This window comes from Onthophagus taurus, chromosome 11, assembly GCF_036711975.1.
Source record: "Onthophagus taurus isolate NC chromosome 11, IU_Otau_3.0, whole genome shotgun sequence".
Taxonomy (NCBI): Eukaryota; Metazoa; Arthropoda; class Insecta; order Coleoptera; family Scarabaeidae; genus Onthophagus; species Onthophagus taurus.
Window position 1 is genome coordinate 19,522,961 of NC_091976.1, and position 21,371 is coordinate 19,544,331.

At 33.7% G+C, this 21,371-nt stretch overlaps 1 protein-coding gene across 12 annotated transcripts in view; it reads right to left on the minus strand.

Moving 5' to 3' along the window:
• The window catches only part of LOC111424081 (uncharacterized protein CG43867), a 193,589-nt gene that overhangs the window by 7,657 nt on the left and 164,561 nt on the right, over nt 1-21,371 (minus strand). For 6 of the 12 annotated variants that reach the window (XM_023057496.2, XM_023057492.2, XM_023057494.2 and 3 more), the window contains 6 exons: nt 8,483-8,814; nt 7,921-8,422; nt 7,745-7,859; nt 6,653-7,605; nt 6,363-6,593; nt 16-367 (listed from right to left, as the gene is read on the minus strand). In XM_023057496.2, coding sequence (XP_022913264.1) covers nt 16-367; nt 6,363-6,593; nt 6,653-7,605; nt 7,745-7,859; nt 7,921-8,422; nt 8,483-8,814 — 2,485 coding nt within the window. Of the gene's footprint in view, nt 1-15; nt 368-6,362; nt 6,594-6,652; nt 7,606-7,744; nt 7,860-7,920; nt 8,423-8,482; nt 8,815-15,812; nt 16,030-21,371 lie in introns of those variants that run through there. The other 6 variants (XM_023057503.2, XM_023057497.2, XM_023057498.2 and 3 more) reach the window with 6 other exon arrangements.

A 21,371-nucleotide genomic window follows, 5' to 3' on the forward strand; every position in this document is an offset into this window, starting at 1 on the left:
TATTTTAAGTTTTACCTTTAAGAATAGTTCTTTCTAAAGCTCTTTCACAATACGAAGCATATTTTCCACACTCAGTTTTATTATCGGCATTTCTTTGCAAATGCAATTTTAAGAACCAAAGTAATCTTGATGATTTAGGAACGAAAAGGCTAACAGCAAGCGCTAATAATTGCCAACCTTGAACGAGTGTATAACTGGGTGGTCCTTTATGATCCTTGTGCTCTTTATATTCTTTGTGCTCCTTGTATTTTTCATCTTGCGATGCCTGCGCATTAGAGGAGGCTATTTGTTGATCGGAAGAACTATTAACGCTCGTCGGCGTTGTCTCACAAGTAAATAAACTCTGCGTAGCGCAAAGTAGGAGTTGCTGAAAAGAATTTTGGTGTTTCTTACAGGGTTTTAAGAAAAAAACCACGAATAAACGCTTTTTCCTCCAGGTTTTTGTATAGTTTTGTGTGTGTAAAAATGAGTTTTTTTGTGAACCACAAAGCAAGATGAAGTGAATGAAATGAGATGAATGAAACTTTTTATGAACATGAAAAAGGTATAAATAGAGCTGAACATTTTTTTGTCTTCCTTTGGAGTTGGGTTTATTTATTTATTTATTTTGAGTTGATTTGAAGGAGCAACATTCACATCAACAAGGCATCTAGGTTTCTCTAAATTCTCTATGTCTATTGGAGAATAAACATACAAAATAAAAACTGCATAAAACACATTGGAGAAAGTAAAACAAAATGAAATAATAATAAAAATAGGTGAAACACCAACATTCTTTCTCGTCTTTCCGTTGCTTTGAATTGAAACTAACTTTAAAGGAGGAGGATTTTCTACTGAGACATTTACATGCACCATTAAACAATAAAAAATAATTTATGTAATTTAAACTAAATCTAAATTAGTTATACTTAATTTTTTTATTTTGATATTTTCTTTTTTTTTGGTTTTTTGGGGTAACATGAAACATGCAAGAAGCGATGATAAGACAAAGAAAAATTAGAAAATTAACCTTTTAATGCATTAGTTTTGATTCTAAACTAAAATTCTTAATCAATTTTGAAATAATAAAGCCCAAATCAGTATCCAAATTTTTGAATAAGATTTTCGAATAATATCTTGGCCACAAAATAATCAAAAAGGTCACTAGGGTGTCCCGCCAAAACTGATTTTTCTGCGTCTGTGAGGTGACGTCACGTGTTATTGGTGGTTTTAACCAAATATACCACTAATAACAACAAGGTGTCCCCTCTAAATTATGATGTGATCACATAGATGCAGAAAAATCAGTTTTGGCGGGATATCCCCAGTGACTTTTCTGGTGATTCTTTGCTTTTGGGTCTTCTTTTCCAGATGGCGGAATTTAAATCGAGGTTAAAAATACAGTTCCTCCAACATCAAAGGAACCGTCGTCAATATCCTTCTTTCTGGTCATACTGTGTCTTGGCTATATTTTACAGACTGCTTAAAATGCAGCTTTTTAATAAAAATTTGAAAACTCAAACAAAAATTCAATTTCCATCTTAGAGGAAATAGTCATTGTAAATGTTTGATCACCCACAAAGAGGTTTTAAGATGGCAAATAAAGAATATAAACCAATGCTTGTTTGGAAATTTGGCTAAAAAAAATTAAGAGCTACAAATTTATTTGCTCTATTGTTATTTGGTATCAGATATTGTACAGCATTAACCTAGATAGTAAAACCCTACAGGAAAAGGCAATCCATATACAAAAAGTAACAGAATTGATTTCAAAAGTGAAAACATGTTTTGAGGAATTACGATCAGATACAGGATTTGAATAAATAATTTTAGAGACTTAGCAGATACTTTAGAAATAGAAGCAAGGAAATAGTACTAGGATTTCCAACTGTCTTTAACAGATCGTGATCACCAAGAATATTATGTTCATTAGTCACCCCTAAAAGTTAATTATTTGTGAGCATCAAAATATAAATAAATACAATACTATACATTAACCATGTGTATTGGTAACATTACTAAACACAAAATGTATATGGACCTGAATTCTGAATGACATTGGCAACATGTTTTGAGGAATTACGATCAGATAAAGGATTTGAAGAAATAATTTTAGTCAATGCTAAAGATTTAGCAGATACTTTAGAAATAGAAGCAAATTTTGAGCAGTCCACAAAAATTCGCCCAAGAAAGATAAAACCAACCCAAGCAAAACAGGCATTTAAGATAAATTTCCTTTTTTCCATTCTAGATATAGCTATAAATTCATTAGAAGAAAGATTTGAGCAGCTCCAATACTACAATGATATGTTTCGTTTTTTGTATGACATTAATAATAAAACCAATAGCAAAGAGTAATTGAAATAGTACTAGGATTTCCAACTGTTTTTAACAGATCGTGACCACCAAGAATACTATATTCATTAGTCATCCTAAAAGTTCACCAACTGAAGTTCTAAATTTCATAACTAAAAACTGTTTATTTGAAAATTTTTCCAATGCATCCATGGTGTTGCGCATTTTATTAACAATGCCGATAACCATGTGTATTGGCAGTATGACTAAACACAAAAGATATACAGACTTGAATTCTGAATGACATTGGCAAAGTTCAGAAGATAACTTCGCAAATTTTAATGCAGTTTTTCTATAAATATGTGCAAACCTAATATGTCAGATGTAAGGTCTTTAAACACCCCACAAAGAAGGTGAAGTGGGAGTTGAGCACTTAATGGTAGGGCCATCTAGGAAAGGGACACATTAATTTTCTTCTTTTCATACTCGTGGTACGTTTGCGGAACATAAGTATAAAACTTCTATTGAAAAGAGTTACACCTTTCTTCTACAAAGGAAAGAAGCAAGATAGCAACCCAACAAATTCTATATCTTTCTATCTGAAGAAGAAGTAAACTCATTCTGAAGGAGAGATGAACGCTGAGGGTGCTGTCAGATCAATACAGGACTTTCTCTAAAGTAAATACGATTCCAGCATCAAGAATTTGGCGGAATACCAAGTCGAATATGACTAATAAACAGAATCTAAGACATACAATTTAAAATCAGCTGCACACATGGCGTTAGTTTAAATGGACAAAGTTTTTGAGTGGGGTAAATTGGAAGTTGCGGATCCTCATGATTTCCAAAGCAGTTTAAAAGAAAAATAGACCAACTTCTCCAATATGTCCAATAAGTTATTTATATGACCACAAAATGAATATTATTTGAATTGAGTGCTTACTACTCATATCATATAAGGCAACTGAGAGAACATTCCCTATCAGTATACAAGTGCATGGCACAAAATAACACCAGATTACAACCGACCAAACATGAACCTTGTCATTGCACCGCTGCATTTACTTTTTCGCTTTTTATGTGTAACACAAAAAGTTCTCCAGGACAGGACCGTGTAATTGAAAGAGTTTGTCGAAGACTTCAATTTAAAAATCGATTTCATTTAAAAGTCGGTCAATGAGTCCAAGAAGTTCGCATACTTCAATCTGAACAGCAAGAAGTAAAATCAGAAGGTCAGTACCTGGACCAAGTCGAAAAAAATGTTTGCTTAGATAAGGTTTCTTAACCTTTCCGCTACCAAGGGGAAAAAATGAAAGGAATCCCATGTGTCGTTTCTTAGGAATAAAATATTGAAAAATGCAAAAATCTATTAATTGATGTAATCATAAAATAATGCTTTCTGAACATGTTTCAACAAAAAAAGTGTCATAATAGACACATTTCAAAATAATACTTGGAAGTTTCTGACATACCCCACTTGGCCACAATCATTAAGTTTTTTATCATGGTAACGCGAGAGAGAGTTAAGCTTTCTTATCTTTCATAAATGTTGGCTGCCATGAGGATAACTGTGTTCCTCAGAAAAATTTCACTAATATGCCGCGAGGATCACAATGGATCCTCAAGTCAAAACCAATTTTGAGGTTAGTTCCTCAACATTTCCTTCACTTTCTGTTATTTATAACGACCAAGTGCTGAAGTAATAATTAGAATTTATTTATAATATTACAGATTTCATCATGGATTCTAAACCTGGGCCCAGTGGTCTATAAGAAAATTGAAAGAACATGAACTTGCAGCCGCACTTGAGAGTGATGATGATTCTGAAGGAAGCTTATTCTCATCATCCTGCTCGGAATTTGAGGTGGATGATGAGTCATCGGAATCTGGGTGAAGTGGATCCTGAAACGTTAGTTCAAGAGGAAGCTGTGCAACAGGAAACAGAAGAATAGCAAGAGATACTACTTCATATACAGTTTTTAGGCTCAAAATCATACAAAATTGATGACATTGAAACACAAAATCAAGAAAGTGTAACTGCCATGCAGATATACCAGAAGTTGAATTGGTGAATACCAATGAAGATGAAATGTAGAAGTTTTTTGCTGTCCTTCTTTTTATGGGATTTGTAAAGTATAGTAAAATAGCTGATTATTGATCCACCAGCATTTTATACAAAAATTGTATCATTCAAAAGGCCAAAAAAGTAATAAGCAGAAATAGATTTCAACTATTGCTGAGATTCGTTCATTTTGCTGATAATTCGACGCCTGACAAAAGTGATAAGTTATACAAAGTTAGAAATCTAATTGACATGATGAAGGAACGATTCAAAATCGAATATGTGCCTGTAGAAATGATAGCTGTTGATGAAACAATGATTCCTTTTCGTGGCCGATTATTATTCAGACAGTACATTTCCAACAAAAGCCACAAGTATGGAATGAAAATGTTCAAGTTGTGCAATCCACTTGGTTATACATTGAGCATGTCACTGTATTTTGGACAAACAGTTACTGGACTGCAGTCTGCTGGATTTGCTGAAAGAGTAGTTATGGAACTTACAGAGCCATATTTATCTGAAGGAAGTGGTAGTGGATAACTTTTATACATCAGTGCGAGAGATACTCATTTATTAGCTACCTTAAGGAAGAACAGGAAGTACCTACAAAAGGATATATCATGACAAAAAACCAAAAATAAAGGAGAAATGGTTGGTAAACAAAATTCGAAAGGAATTGTTGTTGGAAAGTGAAAGGACAAACGAGATGTTTACTTCCTAAGCACAAAAGATACTTTGAAAAAGATGACAACTGGACGAAAAAAACAGGTTGGGAGAGGAAGTTTGTAAGCCAGTTGTTGTTTTAGAATATAACAAGGGCAAGCAAGGGATAGACCTTTCAGACCAAATGTCATGTTATTTTACGCTCTTGAGAAAAACCATCAGATGGTATCACAAAGTAGGTTCTATTGAATACTGCTATAGTCAATGCACTTTTCATTTACAATCACTTTCACAAAAGGAAAATTCATATTGCCTCATGCTTGTGCTTGAGATGCTAGGTATTGAAAAGAATGACGTTACACCAAAACGTTCAGATTCCCTGAAGCACAACTTAGTGCAAAGTGAAGAAAAGGATAACAACAATCGGCGAAAAAGAAGAAGATGTACAAATTGTTACGCAGAAGTTGCAAAAGAAGGACGTTCAGTGGCACAAAAACAAGGAAAATTTGTTTCCATGTCTTTCTTGTTTTACAAAACTTCATTGAAAATACAAAGATAATTGTTATAAGTAATTTCATTGCACTTGAGTAATCCTGGTGATCCTCATGGTACTAAAGTAACATAACTTACATAACTCACATTTTTTTTTGCTTTCTACCATCATATATACCATTTACATATAAAAAAGATGTCGTTTTTCAAAAAAGAAATTCTAGTATACCATTTCTACAGTGGCCCTTAGGAAATTACTTAATTGGTTGTATGGTGGCAGCCAAGGTGTTAAATGCTGTAACTGTGGAAGAATATTCGACCAGTTTGGGAGTATTATTTGCTTCTCCCACAATTTTTATTGAAAGAAATGACTAAGAAATAAAAGAGGTTTACCATTTAATGACATCTTAACACATCTAATATCATTGTATTAATTGATATTTTGGTTACAATTTGTTTTCCCTAGAGAATCAATTTGTTATTAACAAGATATGATTGTAACGTCTCTTATGATCCCAAAAATAACACAGAGTATTGAAAATTCAAAACCTCTATAATCATTTGACATGATGTGTAATCATTTAACATCTAATTAAATCATACAAAATATAATTAAAAGCGTTAAACCACTTAAATCCATGAAATTCACCACATAATCAAAATATTGTAATTGTATTAATAATTTAATTTAAAATGTTAATAAACATATGTGCATTAAAAGGTAAATTTTAATTTATTAAATAAAATGATTGTGTAAATGAAGCATTAGCTGCGCAACATTGAAAAAAGAACTAAATAAAATGAGATTTAAGACGAAATTAAAAAAGAAATTTTATGACCAATAAAAACTGAATAGAAAAAGCACACTTACACTTTTCTTAAGAAACTTTTGTGTAGATACCTGAACTCCGAGTTTTGGAAGAGGCGTACTTTTGCTTGTCTGTTTAATCAAAGCGCAAATTAATTCGGCTTGAAGTTCTGGCATATCAAGACATTGTTGTAAAGCGTTTTGAGCTAAAACTACGTGGTAATCAATACCCGCTTGATCAACAGCTGCTGACATAAAAAGTTGGAGGCATTTAAATAATTTTATTGCTTCAGCCTAAAAAGATATTTCATTCAAAATTTTTATTGTAAAAAGAAATAATTTGGTTTATTTACCTGTAAAGTTTCCGTAGTTAAAGTTGTTAATGGAAAATATGAAGGAATTCCATCTTTTGTACAAGCAACGTGTAAAAGAACTGGATGTCGCCAAAGAACACATCCAGGTTCACCATCAACTTCCATTAATCGATGAATTAATTGTTCATATTGTGTTCCTGTACTTGGCCCTCCTCCACTGGCTACTGTTAGGTGATATAACCAAGAATCTTTTTCTTGTTTCCCCGGGCAAAGAAGATACGTCGGTCCTTGATTTGTAGGAAAAATTCCAACCGTTAAGTCGGGTTGTTCGGTATCTTTTTCTTCGGAATCTGAATCTGAAAGATGTTCAACTTCTTCAACTCGTGCATCTCGCATGTTAATTTGTCCCGCGGGGGTATTATCCGTTGGTGATTTAAAATACAAAAACATTTTCCCAATTAATACACACCAACATTTCTTCGCATGACCATTTTTAACTTTAGTTAACCAACCCTGAACTGAAGGTTTATTTTCTTCCTTACTCAACAATAATTTTGTAGCGTTTCTTCTTTGAACATTTTGCAGAATCCTCACCCAATCTTCCATAGCAGTTATTGAATCCGCCGTTAAATAATAAGTCTTTTTCCCAGTATCAATTTCAAAAGTATTCGAACCTTCAGCTCTCGTAATTTTACAAATTTCATCTAAGACAATTTGCCCTTGAGGTTTTCGATTTATATCACTTTGGCTTTTATAGTACGTTAAAACCCCATTCTTTAAAACGAACCATCTTTTACGCCACGTTTTTAACTTTCCGCCCAATTTAGCTAAGGAACCACTTTTTTCTAAACTTTCGGCTCTTTTCGGGCTATCTAAATAGGAACCTCTTAACATCAACGAAGACTCCAAACTTGAAGTGTCGCAACTCAAAGCATCCGGCGGTACTGCGTAATCATCAGACATACCAGATTCGAAAGAAGTATCTGAAACACCTATTGGTTAATATTAGGGGATTAAATCTAAAAAAAGCTAAGCAAAACTGTAATAAATAAAAAATGTTGGGTTAAAATAATTAAGTAATTATTGTAGCAATAGCTGGGAGGGAGTTAATTTTTTTTTGTGGATTAGTACCTCTCGTTTTGCTTTTACTTGGTGATCCGCTGCTTGTTGAACCAGTTCTTTTTCCAGGGCTTGAACCGGAAGTATCTCCAGAACTTCTACTATGAGTATTTGTTCCATCAATAGCCTATGAAATAAGATAATTGTTTTATGAATTTTTTAAGTAATGAAATCAAAACGTTTCTTACTGCTGTATTATTTCCTTCGCCATCACTAGAATCATCACTCGAATCTCCGGTAAATGGCATAGATCTAATTTGACTAGCTCGCCCTTTAACGGTAGCATAAACAGGAACCGGAATATCTTGATATCCAGCTTGTTCCGGTCCGATATCGCTCGGCGTAGTTCCGGTAAGTGTTAACCCGTCGGCGGCCACCTGATAAATTCTATCTTCCCAACTAGGGAATCTATGAAGTGGTGGCGTAGGCGCTCTGGGCCACGGCACTTTCTCTCTGCTGGGTGTGTAAATTTCCGCGTAATCGTGCGCTAAGTCTGAATCGGACGCGCTACTCGGCACTCGACCTATGCTCAAATTGTCGACGGCCACTCTTAAATCGTCTGATAATGGATCCATATTGGAGTTACTTGGAACGCTTGAAACTAAAGCGCTGGGAATGTAGGCGGAATTTGGGACGGGTTCAAAGCTGGCTGAAACGCATACGGATTGGTGTCTTCTGTGTTTATTTGACCTAAAAATAACAAAGGTAATGTTAAAAAAATCCAAATCAAAAATTAATTAATAATAGTACCTAGAAGCACTATTAAGTGCAAGTTGTCCTCTTGGTTCTGGTGAGCAGCTTTCAGATCGCCGCCTATCAACTAGAGCCAAGTGATTCTTAAGTAATTCTAACTGTTGGTTGCACTTGATGTTCTGCTCGCGCAGCGTTTGGTTTTGCTGCTCAAGCTCCCTGAGTTTATTCGTGACCCATTCTTTAATGCGGGCGGCCTTCGCCTCAACCTGTCTCGCGTCCTGAAGGCGCAGCTGTCGTTGTTCTTCAACCTCACCCTCTAAACGCGATATTTGCTCGTTGTTCGGATCACTTTGTTGCGACCATGCTAATTTTTGTTCCATTATTCGTACCTTAAAAAATAAAAATAAATTGTATTTAGAAAAGCCATTACTTATAAAGCACATTATTTATAACTAAAGTAATTTTAGAAGATTGGATTTCGTATAGTACTTGTTTAGTGTAACTAGATATCAAAATCGAAAACTTGATAGCCTATAACGTTATTTCCACCCAATCGGAAATTCCATCCGGTCTAACGAGAAATAAACAAATAAAACCTAGGGCGCGATCGGGATCCAATACACGAACCGTTATAAATCGCTTTTCCTCGCGTATCAAATAAGAGGAACCGGCTGTAATTTTAAAATTTATGGTCGCTCCACCGATTCCGTGCTCTGTATCGTTGATTTTACTTGTCGCAAAACCGTAGCGAGTCGCTATCTGTCTTTTTACCGGCGACAACGCGTCGATTTCAGACGCGCTGATTTCCTACTCCGCAATATGATTTTCATGAATAAAACACTCGTTCTAGAGAGACTCGGAAAACGCATCTCGGATTTACAATAAATCTGTCACTACACTAACAAATTGTCTATGCATTTTTCGATACATACGTGTGGGTACATGGTCCGGGGAAATATAAAGATGTCAATTTCATATTTTTAAGAATGAAGGAGTATGAAGGAGTCAATTTATTATGTATTATTTGTATTGTAGGAAAATCAAGATAAAATACTTAAAAATTCTTTATAACTCATCCCTTTTCTTGCTATTATATATCAAAACCATGTAAAGAAGAAGAAGTGTTTTATTTGAAGTGTTTTTATAAGGCAGTACGATTTGGAGTTCCAATCCATTGGAGTTATGTACGCTTAGCTTTCAGGTTACTTCTTCCAGTGAAAAATGTAACCTTTGATACTGCTGAAGCAACACCAAATTACACCAGGAAGAACAATTAGGAACAACGAGAAGCAATAGTAAAAGATAAATACTACAGATTTTCAAATGAATAGAAGGATTTTTCTGGAAACTTTGGCAATACAACTATTGAGTGAATACAAAGCAATCAGAGCTATGAATAAAAGACTCCCACATGAATAGCACATCCCCACTCCACTAAATGAAAGTTGATAAACCACCAGGGAAACAACATAAAGTGTGTACAACATGCGAATTTTGCCCTTTGAAAACATTAACAGTTAATATAATTTGCACAAATTAAAAATACGAACATTTATGAACTTTCGTGTAATCGAAAACTATGATAACAATTCGTCATTTTTATCTACGTCTGTTTTTGTTGTTAAACTTGATGACACACTTATACTTATCAATTAGCACAAGAATGTTTTGTACTAAAGATATAGACATTTTTTTATAGCGCGATTTCAAATACAGTAAACTGCTTTACTAACTGTAAGTAAAGCCCTTTTTCTGTATTTTCTAACATTTGTTCAAATATAACGCCTGCCTCTCTATTATTATTAAATTGTAGAGGAAGAAAAACGGTCAAGTATTATTATTTGATTGATACATCATGATAGCAACAGCAAAAAATGTTCTTATCTCGTCAAAAGTAACAGGAAATCATTCTTATTCTACATACATATTAGTTACGTTTTACTAACATTTTCTCAAATTAGGCAGATGTAGTATGTAAAAACGTTTCGTTGTATTATGACGAACGAAGCTATACTCGCAATTTTGAAAAAAAAGAACTTACTTTTCGTGAGTACGATGATTCAAACTCTAATAGATAGAGAGATATATAGAAAAAAGGTAGTCTTGATACAATAAAACGTTTAATTCCTTTAACCGATTACATCTTACTTGGAAAAACTAAATGTTAGAGTTTCAAAGAAATCCAGTACAATTACTTTTACTTATGAGATTCTACCTACCATGAGGGTTCGATACTTTACAATGATTTAGATTCTTGTCTTCCAAATTTGGACCTTGCTAGTCTTATTAACTTTGGACTAGTCATATATAGTACAATGTGTTGGACATTAAATGCCATTAAATTTTATCAACCGGCTTAGTAATGCTATGAACTGTCACCTAAGTGGAGTATAGGTTGGTTTTAGTAAGGAGAACTCGTCTACCTTGTCTGCTGTTAATCTCTTGGTTAGGCACATGATATTTATGAAATTAAACAATGAGGTTGCAAGTTATTTTAAAACCTCACAAAAGTATGCGATTGTGTATTTATGCTGCTAAACTTGAAGCTTTTAGCTTAAAAGCTGATATTTGTATATGATGGGTCGCACACAGTGTATGATGTTAAATGGATATGATCTGAAGTAAACCGTCCTAAATCTAATTTGCTTAACGTTCGTAAACAATTTTCTGGTGACACTATAATTTGCAATAAGGTGGAGGAGCATAAAGACAGCATTACGCAGCTGTAAACTCAAATCTTGGATTTTTTACTCAGGTAATCTCGTGTAGATGTAGGTAGACCTCGACAATATTGTTAGGTGTACTGATCCAGAAATTTAATTCGTGTTTGTTCGCGCTCCATAGTGTGGAGGAAATTGTGTCGTCTCACTTTCCACTCCAAGCCTATTATGGAAACTTTGCTTGTCCTTTGGCTTATAGAATCCGGTACTACGAATATTCTGCCCATACGGGTGGTTTATATTTGACTAGGTAGATTGTGGCATTCACAATCGTTTCATTTATCCAGAAGAAACCTTTTAGCTTACCTAAGTTAGAGGTAACATTGAAAACTCGTATCTCTATATTTATAAGCTATGATTGTAACTGTTATAATATGAAACGATTACAGAAAGAAAAGAGCTTTTGCTTGATGATCTTATACAGGGTGATTCTCAATCTATACGCATAAACTTGGGGATTTACTCGTCATCGAATAATGACTAATGGGCGAAAAAATTTGTAGTAAAAGATTTTCTGTTTCATAGATATCCGTGATATTTACTTATTTATATTTTCTATCAATTGGGTTCCCCGAATCTACGATCTCCAACTAGCGCAGCCTAAACCAGGGTGTTGGCGGATTGTCTGTGCAACAGCATCTACCGGATTTTGCAATATTTGCTCAGTATTAACTTACGTGGCGTACACTATGCTTTTTAAGATCATTGTGGCCAGGCCATTGGACCATCTCGACCTATCCATCCTCCAAGAAACACAAGATCTAGATGTCGCGGATTATATCGGATATCTAAGAAACTAAAAAGCTTTTACTACAATTTTTTTCATCTATTAGTCATTATTTGTCATGAGGAATAAATCCTCAAGTTTATGCGTATAAATTGAAAAGCACCCTGTATAGCTACTTCATAAGGGTATCATAGTATCCAGGAATTAATCATAAATAGGTATTTATATCCATAATCCTTTTGTTGCCGATGTAAGTAATAATAATCTGTTTATTGGTCTTAGAGTTTACACAATTTACTATAATATGTATATATAATAACTAAACTTAACTAATACTTGACCAATTGGAACCGCCATCAGGTTCTAAGCTCAATCAAGTCAAGCTAAAAGCGGGGGTGAGAAGAAATACCAGCAAAACAACCCAACCCAACCCAACCCACTATTATGTTAACAGAAACAAAATTAAAAAGGATGTAAACAATTATATGAAAGAATTGAGAGCAAACGAATGTGTTAAGGAACATGGAAATTGTTCCGTGAACATATGACAAAGATATTTGAAGAACATAGAATGAGAGAAAACTTAAAATCTGAAGCTCTACATGCCATAAAATCAGCCGAAACTAAGTAAGCAATTGCATGAGAGGAATGGATGGCTGAAGTCTGTTTTTATATCACTTTCGAAGAAACAGCGGGCTAAGAGGTGCGACGAATGCAGATTGATTAGACTGATGAGTCACACATTGAAAGTTATTCTTTGCATAACACAAAGATTTAGGAATGTACTTCTCCACAAGTATCGTGACCAACCTAAAGATATCTATTCAGTATGCAACATTTTTGAAAATACATACTAAGAAACTCAGGAATCGATGTGTTAGACAGGGACGCATTCTGTCCCCGTATTATTCAACACTATTTGTATATGATCAAACGGGCTCTGCAAGATAAAGACCTTGGAGTGAACATTAATGGTAAATTGGTTAATACTATTCGATGCCGATGACATGGTCATCTTTCTTTTGAAGAACTTTCTAGAGTTATTGGATTGTGTAAATGCGACAAGGCAAGAAATAGGTCTAAAAATGAATGTCACTAAAACAAAATGTATGACATTCAGTCACCAAGTAAAGTGTAGAATTGAAACAGCTCACACAACTTGGTGAGAAGAATGAATCAAAGGTTATGGGTGGTCGGTGTTGTTCTATGAGAGCTGGATTATATAAGCTGCCACGATCAATCGCCTCGAGATGTACTCGACAGTCATGCGGACTAAGGAAGCAGTGTTATAGAGCAATTGCCGTTCGTAAATTATATAAAACTATTAAAATAAGAAAGATATCGCACCTAGTGGCTACTCTTAGAGGCGACTGCTACAAAATCTTTCAGTTTATAATGAATGGTAAAATCAAGACCACAGAGGAATTGTAAGGAAGCAAATGTCATGGCTAAGGAGCATTCGTGATTGGGCCACAATACGTAATGCCGAACAACTATTTAGATTAGCCGAAAATGTTATCATTATACTTAACTATTACTTTTTTGTATTTTACTATTTTCCTCTTATAACAACCGAGAGTTTGTATGTTACTTCTGTACTTATTTTCCATATTAATATAAAAGTACATTAATAAGTAATTTAATACTTTGTTTTTTTAATAAAAGACCCTCCAGAAAAGATATTTTATAATATTGAAATCTAATCTCATAGTAAACACTAAAGACCGGTTATAACGAGTACGCTATATATAACGAGCAAGTTTCCAAGTATCGTGGAAATCCTATCTTTACAATGTAAACAATCTTGGTTACAACGTGGATCGGAAAGCTCTATAGCATACGTATTTTGCGTGTTTTATATCGTGTATAACAAGCGGATTTATCCTTAGATTTACGTGAACTTTTATCTGCCCGTCGTTATAAAAATGGAAAACGATATCAAAAACCTTTTACATAAAATATAAAATAAATATAATAAAAAAATTCTAACAAGGACGCAAAACTGTACATTATTTACACATTATTTACAGTAAGTATAAATTAAGTTATTCAACGGTATCAACAATATAGGCAAATAGAATGAAATATCTAGCAAGAAATATCTTGCATACAAATATGAAAATCAAAAGAATTTGTAAAGCTGAAAGGGTTGATATTGATTAAGATTTTATTCGAAAAAAGGCCAAAGATAACTTTTCTGGGCATCTTCAAAATAACAACTTAAAATGTATTGAAATCGTTTACATTTCACCAAATTCAACTGCCATCTTACAACCAATGGACCCAGGAATAATCAAATCTTTCTAGTTGGGCGAAATAAGATCAAAAGACGAACAAAATTTACCCTAACAATTAAGGTGACCGAATCATTCTACTTCTTGAAGTAGAACATTGTAATTCAAAATCGATTTAATATAAAAGCATTCACCATTGAAATCATTGTGATTAAGAATGGTAACAAAAGCTTTTGTGACTAAGTTTTATTGTAATTATTGTATGAAGTCATTGACTTTGCCATGAACCATTATATTAAAAAAAAATTAATTCAAAGTCCCAGATTACACTTTTAAAGTTCCACAATTAAAAGAACTAATGAAGGAGCACTTGACCAGGTGGATTGGAACAGCCAGTTTAAAAGGGTGGGGTGAACAACAATGTAATAATCAACGTCTTTGTATCGTTGAGATCATCAACGAAATCCTAACAAATCAAAAATTACTATTTAGTTTTGGACTATTTTGCTAAATGATGCTTCTATGTGATCAATTGATATCACATTATGATGATTTAATCAATTTTATCCCTCTTTATTATCTTATGAGGCAAAAAGTTATTGGCAAAGAACTCTTCTACACTTGGCTAATATTTAGATGATATATTTAAAAATAAACATCTTTGTAGACAAATTCTCCTTTAAATATAACTTGGGAATTAGTTTGCCTACAAATTATTTGAGTAGGTGGTATTCGATGTGTGGTCTAAACTTGTAAGCTCCCCTTCTAATAATTAGACCCTGTTACCCATACATCATTTATTTCCGTCTTGGTTTTAGTTCATTACATACCTCAACCGACAAAGTAAGTGCAGCAGAGCGACCAAAATAAAACTCTACGAACCGTAGTATGACAGATTGGACTCAAGTTACGCTTCGTTCATTCACACGAGAATGTTTTTTTATACACCTTAATAAAATAAAGAAAAAACTCTAAAATAATCAACAAAAACAGTTACTAAACACAACAAGAAAAAAGTTTAAAAAAACAAGTTGTTATTGTTAAAACGACAAAGTTTTTCGATATCTAAACCTTGTCGATGACATTTTCTATGAATATTTTCGAGAAGTTTTCGAACCCGCGAGAACGAATCGTATTCTTTCGTTGAGAATTTTATTATTAGAACGCGTAAATTCTTCTGTAATAGGTCTGAATGCCGAGTCCTCGTACGTAAAGTTCTCTCTTCGGAACGCTTCGAAACGTCTTAAAACGTCTCTTAAAAGAGGACTACTATAATTAGACGTCGTTAGAGTGTTACAAAAAGAATTGAGAGTGTAAAAGGGAAAGGAAACGAAGGAAAAAAAAATAAGGTGCGGGTTGAAATTTAAAGGTGTGCGAACACATGGTGTTACTTAAAATAAAAAATTGTAGATACTTTTAAAGGAAGTTAGATAAGAGGGAAAATATGGGTTGGTTTTCGTAAAGTTTCCCCGAAGGGATTTTCAATTTTCTCCAACCCCTCGGTTAACAGTTAGCTCTTTTAATCATCCTACAACAAAAACTACCCTTGCGGATAGATCCCTGCTACATGAAACTCTAAACTCCCCCTTGGTGAATACGTTTAGGGTTGCAAACAACAGGGTGACTAAAACGCGAATCAATATTTCGGCGAATATTTCAAACTCAAATGTTTTAATATTCAATAATTAAAGTAATATTAAAAATACCTCTGAGTTTAGAAGCCATTGTAATTTTCTTTATATTGTTCGATTCTTTTTAAACAATTTTAATTGAAGGCCGTGAAGAAATTCTGATCTCCTAGTTTTAATTGAAGTGTTGTTTGCTCACTAATGTCACTGACTGGACTAAAACGACACTCGTAGAGACTGCGAGGAGCTAAAGCGCTGGTTCAGACGGCGCCAGAGCGTCGAGACGGCCGTCGTTTGGGCTTGGCATGCGGCCAGTTACCGTACCGAACTTGTACTAAAGCAGCTTTTTCAATGGCAAGGGTCATATTAGCAGTTTTATGGTCGCTACCCTCCTCCTCCCTCCTTTTTATGTCTCGATTCGCTTAACGTGATATTGCTGACGCATCATACAAACTCGGGGTAAATTACCCTCTACTATATTTTCATCGATGACACACTAAACTTTTTGTCTAATAAGTTCAAGGTTTTCAAGAAATTTTCACCAAGTCATTTTTATTATTTTCACAGTAACTTTGGTTGAAGTTAAGGGGAGTGTGAAATTGAAGTAATAGATCTTCAGAGAAGGTCTCTTTGCAATAGTAGTCGTTCTGGTAAGATAGTTTGGAAGAGACGGTAGTTGCCCTCGAGGATGGGGGTGGTTTTCTTTATCGTACTTCCGAAAAACGGTTTGCGTGTCCGGCGCATAAACCACTGAAATATTCAAGCTACGCTATCTGTAGGGACATTAATTTTCTTGGAAAATAGTTGCTCGTTTTACAAATTACTTGCGTGCTTGTAAAGTCCTCGTGTGATATTTCAGACTTTTACATCGATCACAACAGTCAAAAAACAGTAATGAAATAAAAAAAAACGAAAAGGTCAGAGTATATGCTTCAATACAACCTTAATACAAATAGTATACATCGTATACAACTGCAGAGTCCATTTCTACGCCAACGATATTTAAATCTATTACGATGCTCTTTCCATGCTACCGAGGTAGATGATGAATGCAAAAAGTAAATGAGGACTTAGCAACACTTATAAACAGATCACGTAAACAGCGTCTACGAATTACCCGAATAAATCTAAACTTATAAAGTAAGGAATGTAAGGGAAGAATGTTTAACAAAGTTTGTTTATTTCAAGGATTATTTTGTCTAATTTAATTAACTTTTTTTAGTGTTTAAAAGTAATTCTGTTCTATTTATTTGAGATTTGCAGAAAAGTTTAAAATATCTTTCAAACTCAGAGACTGTATTAAAATTAGATGCTACGTTGGAATCGCAAAAAATTATAGTTTTTGATAAAAATGATTTTATGAAAGTTTGAAGAATGGGTCACAAAACCCAGGGATTGTATATGTATAAGTACTACTTTATAGGTCCAAATTTCGTTAATACATAGTAGTAGTAGCTATGAGTCTAGGCAACAATGACGTAGTGCCAACAGCTTTAAAGAGACTGAGATAGAGTTAATTGCTCGAAATGTTTTATACAAGAAAGCTGAAAGGTTAATGTATGGAGCAAGGATGGATATCTCTTTGCGAGAATGGCAAACTATTCATTTTATATGACAACAAATAACATCTGTGATAATTATGAGACGTGGCAGTTATAAAAGTTGTGGTCTGGTCATTGATGAAAAAGAAGTGTAAGTTTCGAGTACCTACACATTCTTTTCCTAAAGCGGAAGTTGAATTTCTAAAACTAGGATCCAACGTAGTATGAGACTTTCAATGTTTACAACGATATCGTAGTCTGTAAGCTTCAACATCTTACTTATTTTCATCGAGAACGCATATTTTATAATTAGTATTCAGCTCTTCAGCTATTTTAGACCCACATAGCTTCGTCAAATTTTACCATACAATTGTATATATGATTTCTGCACATAGATAGTAGACAGAAAATATTTTAATTATTATTGTATTGGTTTTGTTACATAATTTTGGTGGTCACTGTATAATAAACAAGATTAAAGCCCAGCTTATTTTATTTGTCATTACGGATATGATCAAAATTTCGAGTTATCTAATTTAAATATTTTATGTTTATTTTATTATTCTGATTGGTATAAATGGTTATTTGTAAATCGCTAAATGTAAATAATATATTTCATATTTCCTTTTTATTTACTCCGTACACAATTATTTGATAAAATTATAATCAATACTTCGAAATATTTCAAAATATTACTTTAAACTTTCAATAATACATTAATAAAAATACAGAGGAAATTGAGCCGTCAAAAAATATAGTAAATTGAGCGCCAAGATTGGAACGGCGTGACTTTGCAAGGTTTTTCTAAATTTTTTGTTTGGAAAGCTTTATATATTTTTTTTCGGTTGGTTTATTTATGATGCAACAAGGACACCCGGCTTTGCATTTTATATCAAAACCTCCCCTATGAGTCATTTAACCCAAATAAATAGAGGGTTGCCTAGAAACCGTTCTCTCCTACCCCATGTGTCACGTGGTAGACTTGGAGTAGGGACCACAGCAAAAAGAGCTTAAAGCGCATAGATTTCGAGGGGATTTGTCCCTTTTAGAAGACCCCCGGGGATTTTTTACAACTCAATAACTACTGCTTTGTTGTGGAATAGAAAAAAAATACTTTGTAATTCAAATATTTAACATTCATTTCGTTTTAATTAAAAATAAAATGATTATGGAAAAAATTAATATCGACGTTAAAACATTAATAATAACTTGCACACAATTACAAATGTATAAAAAGAAAGTGGCATCACATTCTGACATATTTAGCCCTATTTCAAACCCTATGTCGCCAACCATTCTGACATGCAATATATTCCGTTGTGGACCAATGCTACCAAACGTGGCACAAAGTTCATACAAATAGAAAACTTGGTGCTTTGCGGTCAAGTTCGATTACAAGGAAGATATAACAAGTCCATAAAACGGGAAAACGAGGGAGGAAATAAATAATATTAAGACAATTAAGATGGAATACAAACAATTAACGATTGATGAAGTGATTTAGAAATAAAATTTGAGATATTGATGACGAACAGAAAAAAAAATGGAATTTCCAAACAACGAAAGTAGGAATATGGAATGTTAGAAGCAGAAGCAAAAATTGAAAGGATGCGGCTGGAGGGAGAGACATCTAACTAATTTTTAATGTAGTTGGAAAAGACAAAAGAGCAGAACAAAAGAAGTAAAAATAAAAATGTGGGAAGACATCACTGAGAGGAGACTGGAGATAGAATTAGTTATTGGAAATAAACAAAATATTACACTAATCATTCAAACCTAAATAATTTGAATGATACATTCTCAGAAGAACTATCCAATAATACAAAAGAGAAAATAAAGTGAAGGAGGCTATAAGGTGCAGTTAAGGTTCAAAAATTTAAAGATGAATAGCAAAAGATTATTAAGTTATTTAGGAGTGGAAATGAGTACAGAAATGGAAAATGTTAAAGAAATATCATTAGATGTATTCTATGGATAAAGATAGAAGACTACATGGTAAGAATAACTAGACAAACATACGGAAAACTGATGTTGACAATGATATAATAAAAAGATGGGAAGAACGCTTTGAAGGGATTCTGAATGTACGGGTGACAATCATAATGAATCAGAGAATAAAAGTAGAAGAGGCATTAAAGTGTCTGAAAAGAGAAAAACAACAGAAGAGGATGAGGTTAGAAGATGATGCAGGGAATGGGAGAAATAGTCTGAAAGTGGCCAATCCGTCTCAACCTTCTTTATTTCCTCGTTGATCGAATTTTTATTATTCATCAGGGATCCCAAGTATATGAAACTGCTAACCGTCTCTATTTTGTCATCCCAATTTCCAAATGCTCTGGCATGTTATGGCTTTGTAAAATTTATCTAAAACGGAGGCGGAGAAGATGGGCTCTTCTCCGCCTCCGTTTTCTATCAGTACAAGTATTTCTCTTGTAAGTAATCGAATGTAAAAACAATGGTCGGTGTTAGAGAAATTTAGAAGAACGATTTTTTAAATATTTAGGTGTAAAAAATAGAATAGTGCCGAAGAGGAAAATGATGAAAAAGTGACCAGCATAACCAAGTTAAATTACGATCTGTTTTAAAAAAAAATTAAAACGCTGGGAATACAATATTGATAGTACCTATAAAACAATATACAAAACCGGAAAATGAGAGGTGAATAGGATTTCTGTTGTATGGGAGCTGCTTTCTCTTTGAAGTAAATACTTGAAGGGAGTGCAATATGTCACTGTCACAAAATTAGAAAAGAAAACGCAAGCTAAGATCTAAAAAAAGATATACTAAATGATAATAGAAGAAGCTTTTTGAAATGATTTGGAAAACTGAACAGGATAAAAGATGAGAGGCAAACAGGACAAGTAAGATAATCAAAATGACAAGAAGAAATTGAGAAACACTCAAAGGAAATTGGAACAACATGGTGGGAGAGTGCCTGATGGATAAAGAAATAAGTTGTTCTAAAGCAAGCAAGTTATCAACAAGCAAAGAGGAATAGTCGAGGATGGAACCGAATGAATATCATCAACCACCTAACTAAGTCCATCAACAATAAGATTTTGTCATCAAAACTATTCTTAACCCTCTTACTAACAAATATCAGAGAGCTTTTACAAACTCTTAAGTCGAATAATTATTAATAAAGAAGGTATATTAGCTGCATTTGATGAATTGTCCAATTTATAAGGTGAGGAAGAATACGATTTCATCGAGCAATTCCGCCAGAAATTGGGTCACAAGCTGTCTTAAACATTGGAAATCTTGATCATTATGCCAAAAGAAACCTGCTGCTAATCCTTCACCTTTACAAGCCAAAATTGATATTCATGAAAGAAAACCAATTAATAATAAGTGACATAGTGAAAATTAAACTAAAAGAATAACTAAAGTAGGAATCGTTAATTAAAAAAAACACTTTTTGCAGCATGTAGGTGTTGTTTTTCATTTTTTGTAGGAGCAGAAAAAGCAATGCTTTCATTGGCTCTCTCGCAATTGCCCATTGCTTTTGTATCTTGGCTGCTATAAACTTCGGTTGTCTTTCCATACCAACATTTATCTCATTGGAATCTTATGCAATACTGCTTGATGGTACGTTACGTAGCAAGAGAGTTGGGCTACTGACCTTCGAAAATAATGTTTAGCCGTTTTCGTACTGTTTTGGGTGAAGCAGTGTTACCATTATGATGGATTATCAAAAGATGGTAAAAGTGAATCAAAATTCTTTAGCTTCAGATCATCAAGCTTTTCCAAACTTAACGAATATTACTTAAAATACCTTTAAAAACATTTTTCGCCCGTCCTACTTAAGTGATCTTGACTCAGTAAAATGTTTGAAACATAGCTGTAGTAAGTACAGTGAAGACCGGCTACAACGAGCATCCAAGGGAGCGGTTCGTTATACGTGGTGCCTCGTTATAACCAAGGTTTCCAAATATGTGATTTAAACTTAGTAAAAAGTAGTCTTAAACGGCAAAAGATATTTTTATCATTTTTTTTTTATTTTATTTAACAAAAATATAAGTATGATAACAGAATAACAAGGAAATTAACTAAACAACTATACTGTATAGTTATACAGGGTCATCCACGACGACCG